General features: G+C 33.0%; 1 protein-coding gene across 3 annotated transcripts; it reads left to right on the forward strand.

The window, feature by feature from the left end:
* The first annotated feature begins 2,364 nt into the window (after positions 1-2,364).
* Positions 2,365-7,186, forward strand: LOC111013331 ((-)-germacrene D synthase). Of its 3 annotated transcripts, none has more exons than XM_022287764.2 (7): positions 2,365-2,595; positions 2,835-3,096; positions 3,546-3,918; positions 4,488-4,706; positions 5,295-5,436; positions 6,059-6,307; positions 6,669-7,186. In XM_022287764.2, the coding sequence occupies exons 1-7, from the start codon at positions 2,458-2,460 to the stop codon at positions 6,960-6,962; spliced, it is 1,677 nt and encodes a 558-aa protein (XP_022143456.2). In that variant the 5' UTR covers positions 2,365-2,457; the 3' UTR covers positions 6,963-7,186. The 3 variants fall into 3 exon arrangements, with proteins under 3 accessions (XP_022143456.2, XP_087975372.1, XP_022143458.2); XM_088119246.1 differs by having other exon boundaries at positions 6,406-6,718; XM_022287766.2 differs by having other exon boundaries at positions 2,457-2,595; positions 2,950-3,096.
* Positions 7,187-8,895: the final 1,709 nt, after the last annotated feature.

Here is an 8,895-nt window from a genome sequence, read left to right on the forward strand (position 1 = left end):
TTTTTTTTTTAATTTAATAAAGTAATAAAAATTATTAATTTTAAATCTTGTGAAAACCAACCAACCCATTTAATGCATTTATTTTCCGAGACGACGCATAGCTGCACTGCTACATGTCATGGATTAGGCGCCAGCTGTACAAAAACTGAATAAACCATTAATTTTTCTTTTTCTTAAATGTATAATTTATAAATCCATTAACCGATCGGTTTCTTATAATTTCTTTAAGTTGTAAAACTGACCACCGACTGTCATACATTTAAAATCGATTGACCGCTTCTGGTTAGGTAAGTTTTAATTTTTTGTAAATTGGTGTACACGCTATCTCAAATATCTCGAATATCTCTATAATGGTATAATATTACCCGTTTTGGACATAATCCTCACGACTTTTTTGGACATAACTTTCACGGCTTTGTTTTTAGTTCCATCCAAAATAGGTCTACCGATGGAGATAATTGTCCTCTTTGGATAAGGCACATGCCTTGCTCATCACTCGAGTACAGACCATGTTATTGCTTCCTACTACGAGCATTTTTTGTCCGATCTAGAGACTCATTCATAAGTTCCGTAATGACTATTATGCTCACCAATCACTATTGTTCGACTCCCGAGGATTCCTCCCACATAGCTAGGTTTTCATGGCTCTGATACCATTTGTTAAGGACAATGATACCCAAGTATCCCGAGTATCTCCAAATAGTATGATATTGTCCGTTTTGGGCATAACCCTCACGACTTTGTTTTTGACTCCACTCAAAAGACCTCGTACCAATGGAGATAATTGTCCTCCCTTATATACCATGGATCCCTCGTTTCCCAAACAAATCTATGACTTTGTTTGCATTCCTTATAAGCCCAATGCACCATAATTAAAAAGGTACCAATATTGTCTCTTTATATGATAGTTAGCCTACCATTTCTACAATGAAGTACTAAATGCCTTTTCCCTACCTAATATAGTTATCATACCATTTCTACCTAATAATTTTTTTTTAGAAAAGTTGGTCAAAACATTATTCAATAACTAAATATATGATCAGAGCCCGTCACTTAAATTCCTCTAATCTTTAAACAATAAGAGAACTATTGAGATTCTAACAGATGCGTAAGATATGTATTATTCTATGTATAATCGATCATCATGTTAAACACTCCACGACATTGATTTTCGTTATATTTCAAAGCCCCCATATCTGAAGCATTTGAGCATGTATAGAAGTTCAAACCTACTAGAATTATCAATATCTTTATATTTTTATCGATTAAACAATGCTATAGATGACCAATATCCTTTTGCCGACAGTGTTGTGCAGAAAGGATAATGTTGCACTAATTGCCCATTCAAGGGAGCATTCATTGGAGGCAGGTGAAGAAACCAAAGTTCAAATCTCTTAAAAAGTTACAAGCTTGACCCATATTTCCATCCTCTGCCTCTCTCTTCTTCCTTTTTAGGCCCAATTATTACAAGAGGACAAACAATCTCTGTCGTATATTGTGCACGTTTTACTTGTGAACGGATGACTATCTAATAGCTGGCCACTACTTGTAATATCCAATATGACCTCACATCGACAAACAAAATCTTACAATAATTTATAATAGACATAGACTATTCGTCTCATTATCAATTAGTTTTGAGATGAAGTTCTATGAATATTAATATAGCATCAAAGTTCAAAATACTCAAACGAGCAACCGGTTCAAAAATGAGATCCGACCAAAATCGATGAGCCAAAAGAACCACGATCTTGAGGGTCAATTAATTTTGATATGGAACGATAAATATTAATACAATACATTCCAGTTAAATTACAAATTTAATTTATCACTTTTTTTAATAATTTTTTTTAATTTTAAGAGGTAGATAGTAAATTTAGTCTTGTATTTAAGTGTCTAATATCAATAGTCTTGACGTTCCAAGTAATATCAATGGTATATCATAAACCTTGTTAGGTCTTTTATAGGTTTCATCTCAAAATTAATGGGAAACGAAAAAATAGCTCATATATATTATAAATTATTGCTAAGTCTCTTATCTTTTCCATGTGAGATTTTTAACATCTAATAAGTCCGTAAATTTAAAAAATACCAAATAAGTCTGGAATTCATTAGATTCAAAATTGAAAATTTCAACACTCATTAAATACTTTTAAAATTCAAATATCTATTATTAGATACCGTCAATGATCACACATTAAAAAGAGAAGGGACCCAACGATGGTTTATAATAGACATGGACTACTCCTTTCATTTTTAATTGATTTTGAGATGGAACCCCATGAATATTGATATGGTATTAGAGCCCAAAAGCTCACACGATCCTTATAAATTCCATTGCCATTAAACTCTATATATCAGCCAAACATATCCAAAGTTTTCTTTTAACATAATAAGGTCACAGTGGAAGTAAAACTCTGTGTTGATCCATTCTTCAATATCTCCACAAAAAAAAGAATGTCATTTGAAGTTGTCTCAAATCTCACAGCACCAGATAATGACCCTTCCAATGATGGTGTTCTTCGTCGATCTGCAAACTTTCAACCAAGTGTTTGGGGAGATTATTTCCTTTTCTCTCATATCAACACAGATATGGTATGTATATATATATATATATATACAATTATGTTTTGAAAGGTTTTCTTTTCCATATCAACACAGCCTTATAAACTTCAATTAAACAAATAGAAATATGTTTTTATAATAAATACTTATATATATTTTGCAATCAACTTGAAAATTTTGCTTTTGTATTCATATACAACTTCTGAGCCTAATACCACATATGATATGTCGTTTTGTTGTGGGACACAATGTATTGTGGAAAAAATTAGGACGACATGGTCGGAAAAAAACTTCAAAAACTGAAAGAAGAAGTGAGAAGCATGCTTGCAGCTGCTGAAAAGTGTTCAAAAAAATTAAGTTTGATTGATTCAATTCAACGCCTAGGTTTGTCTCACCACTTTGAAGAAGAAATTAATGAAATTCTAGAGCAGATGCAAAATCCTCGCAGTCTTAATGATGATGATGAGGATGTTGACATCGTTGCTCTTAGGTTTCGATTGCTTAGACAACGAGGTTACTCTGTTTCATGCGGTAAGTCGTTTCCCTTACAATTTTCTTCTTAGAATTGCTCTATTTTAATTTAGAGTTGTGTCTAATAAGTTCTTGAGATTTAAAAGCGTTTAAAAACTCTAAACTTCTAATATTATGTCTAACGGGTCATGGAAGTACTCTATAAGAATGTCTAATAAGACATCATATTTTCAATATTATTTTTGTAGATATTTGATTTATGGACAATTTATAAAATTCAGGGATATATTGGACACAAAATTGAAAGTCTAGAACTTGTTAAATACTTTTTAAAGTTCAACGACCCAGTAAACACAACCCTTCTTTATTTTCCTATTTTTTAAATTTTAATGATCTATTAAATACAACTTTGAAAGCTTAATTAGGAACTTATTGTAGACATAATATAGATACAATCTTCAAAGTTTAGGGACGGAACTTATAATTTAACTTCGGGTAAATTTGAACAGAGATATTTAACCGGTTTATAAATGGAAATGGAGATTTCAAAGAATCGATGGTGAAAGATGAATGTGGTATATTAAGTTTGTACGAGGCGTCCCATTTGAGAATTAATGGAGAAGATATATTGGATAAAGCATTAGCTTTCACAACTACTCACCTTCAAGCAATGGCCATGGATTCTAGCTCTCCTTTTGCAGAAGAAGCTAAATATGCTTTGAAATGGCCAATCTATAAAGCTTTGCCAAGGTTCATGACTCGGCACTATATCTCTCTCTATGACAATGATCCATTGAAGAGTAACGTGCTGCTCACTTTTTCAAAGTTGGACTTCAATGCTCTGCAGAAACTTTACCAGAAAGAGTTGGTTGAATTTTCAAGGTGAAGCTTTTTCATTAATATTATTCCTATACATCTTATAGTTTTTTTTCCCTTTATGGACAAATTGTTCTAAATAATTTTATCAAGTCAATCCTAAATTTGAATAAGTAACACAAATATGTTTTATTATTTTGAATTATGATTATCTTAAAGATCTGTGGTTGGCTAGGTCCAATTGTTCTTTCTAGTTGAGTGACATTTTCTTTCTATATGGAAATAGATTAGTACTAATCACCATGGTGTGGTTGTTTTATTTAAAATTGGATTTCAGCATTTTTGTGGCAAATTAGAAAAGTTTTTATAACTTTATTACTTGAAGAGTACAGGTATTGTAAACCTAAACATAAATAAACTGGTTAAAATACATATTTACGACTAAAAGATTGTGAGTTCGAATCCTCACCCCACATTTTGTACTAAAAAAAAGTAAATACATTGATCTTGTTCTAGGAGTTCAAAGGATGAAAGTTAAACTTAACTTTTACTCATCTAAATAAACAATTAACAAGGGTCATATTTGTTTTTGTTTTTTGAAGTTCTAATTATGGTTTTAAATATTATACATACAGGTGGTGGAAGGATCTGAAGTTGATGGAACAATTTTCTTTTGCACGAGATAGAGTTGTGGAGTGCTATTTTTGGACATTGGGAATATACTATGAACCAAAATACTCTAATGCTAGAAGAATATTGGTCAAAGTTATTGCTTTCATATCCCTTCTTGATGATATGCATGATGCATATGCTACACTGGATGAACTTCAACTATTCACCGATGCAATTGAAAGGTTTGACTCTACGACCCTTTGATTAATATATTTGTTTTGAACTAAAGCTTGTCTTCTCCTTGCATAGCTAGTGTTTGAAAACATATCAAATAACAAAATTCACCTTTTAGAGATGATTAAGTAATGATTGTGAAAGTTATAAACTTTAAAGTCTATAGTCCATATTTTTGTGTTGTTCCATATCAAACAAATGACCAAGTCAAATCTACCATATGATAGGAGAATGTTAGAGAATACATGAAATAATTAAATATACTTTAATCTCATCCAGTTTAGTAGTGACTTTAATCTAATATACTTTCGAGCATAATATTGTAAAGTTCATACTTAACAAACACATAATGAGTAATAAAAAATGAAAAGAAAAAGATAATTTTCGCACCGATTAGAGAGTTCTTATTAGGAAGTTCTTACTGACTTTATGATAAAGTGTACATTGGTTAAAAATTCTCAGTAGACTCTACTTATCTATTAAATAAAATGAAAATAAACAAAAAAAATACTCACATCACAAATCTATAAAAGTTTCTAGTGACACGGATGAGTGGGCAAGTATTACTCTAAAAAATATTTTTTACTTAATTTTAGGTGGGATATTAATGGCATTGATAAGCTTCCAAATTACATGAAAGTTATTCATGAAGCTATACTTCAAGTATATCGAGAGGTTGAACAAGATATTGGCAAGGACAACAATATTCTATTTGGACTTGATTGTGCAAAAGAATCAGTTGAGTTATCTGTTTTTTAAATTTGGACTTTGTTTGGTAAAATTTATATTCTATTTGGACTTTTCTTTCTTGTTCCAGGTTGTGTTTGGTAACTGTTCATTGTTTCTTTCTCCCACCTCCACTTATTGTACTTAAAAAACTAACTACCCACTGTTTCTTGTTCTTTCTTTTTTAATTGAAAGACAAACATAAAAATTTTTATGACCATTTCTTAGGTACAGTTCTATAAAATTTTAAATAAAAAAAAGTACTTTTATACAGAATTATTTTTTAAGTTAAACATTCAAACTTTTTATCTTATATTTAATATTTGATATTTATATTACATTTTATAAGTAAAAAATTGTAAAATAATACTTCAATCTATATTTTGGAAACAAAAATCGGAAACAAAAGAAGAAAAAAAAAACAAGAAACTTGATTTTGTCATTTCCAAAATTTATAAATTATTTTAAAAATATTTTATATAAATGAGAAATGAGAAACATGAACCATTACAAACAATAAGAAACAAGAAATAAAAAATGGAAATATCACCGAATGGGGCCTCTCGTTTTTTTCTATTTTCTTTGAAAAGAAAGACTTCCCTCGGCTAATTTGTTTTCTGAGTTTTGGGGACAGATGAAAAGGCAATGTAGAGCTTATTTAGTGGAAGCGAAGTGGTTCCACAAAGGACATGTGCCAAGCATGGAAGAATATATGGAAGTTGCTATTGTATCAGCTGCCTACTATCTTTTTGCTTCGGTTTCCTTCCTTGGCATGGGAGATGTTGCTTCCAAAGAGGCTTTTCAATGGGTTATGAGCGATCCTATGCTTCTTAATGCAACAGGAGTCATTGGTAGGCTCGTGAATGACATAGCTTCCCATAAGGTACAAAAGAAAAAAAAATTAACGACCAAATTTGTAATTTAACCCAAAATGTTATCTTTATTTGACGTACTTGTGATTGTGGTGGAGTGGGATTCGAGGTTGGGTGTTGATATCCAATTCCTAGATTCAAGTTCTAAGGGATGCGGTCTGGGTGGCGACACCCGACTGCCAGGTCGAGCCCCATGCCATTGATTATACTTTTAGACGGTATTCATAGCTATTGCCCCAAGTCATAGGGATTCTATGGGGAAGCACACTACATCCATTCCCGGTTATGAAAGAAAAAACCTTATCTTTATTTGAAAGTATTTTTTTTTCAAAATTACATTCTAATGTTTTGTTATTTTTACATTTTTTTTAGTTTGAACAAGAGAGAGGTCATGTTGCTTCTGCGGTTGAATGCTACATGAAGCAATATGAAGTATCAGAAGAAGAGGCGGTAGGTGAACTAGAAAAGCAAGTCATAAAAGCATGGAAAGATATAACAGAAGACTACATGAAATCTACCAGGTTTCCAAATGCAATCGTTGCATGCGTGACTAATGTTGCTCGACTCTCAGATCTCTTTTATAAAGAGGGAGATGGTTACACATTCCCTGATGGAGAAACAAGACGTTTTATTACCTCAATCCTTAAGGATCCGGTGCCTCTTTAGTCCATCTACAATAATTGCTCATCTTTTTTTATTACAAAAGCTCTTTGCATGCACTTTTTACTCCAAGTGTATTTGAGAGTGCTAAATGTTGTAAGTAGTTGTGTTATGTATTTTAAATTCACTCAAGTATCGCAAATACGATATGCTTAATTTTAATTAGAGTTTAAACAATGAAAACAAGAGAATAAAGTAACACAAGATCAAACACAATGGGAAACACTAAATGGTTTTTTTTTTTGCCACAAATTTATTTTCTTTGCAATAGCATATTTTTGGGGACGAAATAAAAAACTTTGTTGTTAAAGTTTCGTCTAATTTGAGATTTTCTTTTGGAAGCTTTGGAAATTAGAAAAGGTTGCATGAAGTCAAAATAAGATAGGTCTTTCTAGATTAGGTTTAGATTTACGTTATAGTCAAAATTTACATTATGTTGTATTGAACTTTCTGAGACAAATCGTAAAATCATTTTTTTCATTAATATAAATCTAAGTTTATATGATAATTGTGAATGCGTGTTTATGAAGTTTGATTTAAATTTGAAGAAATATTTAGGTAACAAGGAGTGTAACTAGAAAAAATAGGATGCATGTGCAAGCTTAAATTCATATTATTTTTCTTACAAAATTGAATATTTTTGCGACGAAATCTAAAATTGGTTGTCAAAAACCTAGCACGACAGAGATTTGCCTATGATGGTCATGACAAAAAAAAATATCGATAATACGTTTTGCTGACGAAATATTTAGTATCGTGACGATTTTGTGCACTGCGAAAATTTGTTGTAGTGAAATTGAGCAACGAAGTCAATGCACTATTTAGACAAAGAGAAAATATCAAAAGAAAAATAAATGAAAGAGGATTTGTGAGAGTTCAATTATTTTCCCTTCTTCCCTCCATACACTTTATGCTTGTAAATTAGTGTTCGTGGACTTGGAGACCCAGACAAGACTATATGGGCTTTGTATAGGTGTCATAAGATTGGTGAAGAAGGGTGTACTCCTTCGTGACTCAGACAACAAGATGGCCTTGGGAAATTGGATTGCAATTAAACAAATATATTTTATAATACTCTCCCATTAATTATATGCCTCATTAAAATCTTATTACGAAAAGTAAAAGAATCCTAATGAAAGAGAAAAAAAAATAAATATTTCATGTAATTTAATAGACCCAGAAGAATACAATGTATTTTGCTCTCTTTCATAGAAACTGTTTATGCAAGGATATGCACAATAGTGTATTTCAGATTGCAGCTCGAACTCGCCCTCCGGACCGATCTGAATACTTGGGCGGACCTGCACAAAAAGGTGAGCACTCCGACGATAAGTCAGTATAGGTCGGACTCCCAGTTTAGTTCGAGGTCAGAAATCATCGTCCCTGATCGTGGAGTGAAGTCCTCTACTTATGGGTGGTAGTCCCGCTAATCTCGCGACGGTTACACCCAGTAATCTCGGGACCGACGGTTATACCCGATAATCACGCCGATGCTAACTTGGTACTCTTCCTTGATCTGGCTCACAACCAGCTGGGAGTCGCTGAAGACCTTAACACAAGAGGCCCCCAAAGCTCTAGCGATTCGCAAGCCGGCAATAAATGCTTCATACTCAGCCTCGTTGTTAGAAGGCCGGAAGCTGAACTGCAAGGCATACTCAAATCGCTCGCCTCCTGGTCCGAGCAAAAGGACCCCGGCCCCGCACCACTTCTCATTGGAGGATCCGTCGACATAGATTGTCCACGGTAGGTCGGACTCGCTCAGCTCGGAAGGTGGTGTGAGCTCGGCTATGAAATCTGCCGCTGCTTGTCCTTTCAACGCAGTTCGGGGTTCGAACTGGATGTCGTACTCACTTAGCTCCATTGCCCACTTCATCAGGCGTCCAGAAGCTTCTAGCTTATGGAAGATGTTTTTTAGGGGCAAGTTAGTGAGCACCACCAC

The sequence above is a fragment of the Momordica charantia genome (assembly GCF_013281855.1).
Source record: "Momordica charantia cultivar OHB3-1 chromosome 10 unlocalized genomic scaffold, Mcharantia_2.0 BLBB01000010.1, whole genome shotgun sequence".
NCBI classification, from domain to species: Eukaryota; Viridiplantae; Streptophyta; class Magnoliopsida; order Cucurbitales; family Cucurbitaceae; genus Momordica; species Momordica charantia.

What these genes read in the sequence shown, in the direction of transcription:
- LOC111013331 (XM_022287764.2), top strand. Translation starts at nt 2,458, where the DNA reads ATGTCATTTGAAGTTGTCTCAAATCTCACAGCACCAGATAATGACCCT. An exon ending in TTCACCGATGCAATTGAAAG is followed by an intron (nt 4,707 to 5,294) that starts GTTTGACTCTAC and finishes ACTTAATTTTAG; the next exon opens with GTGGGATATTAATGGCATTG. An exon ending in TTGATTGTGCAAAAGAATCA is followed by an intron (nt 5,437 to 6,058) that starts GTTGAGTTATCT and finishes TTTTGGGGACAG; the next exon opens with ATGAAAAGGCAATGTAGAGC.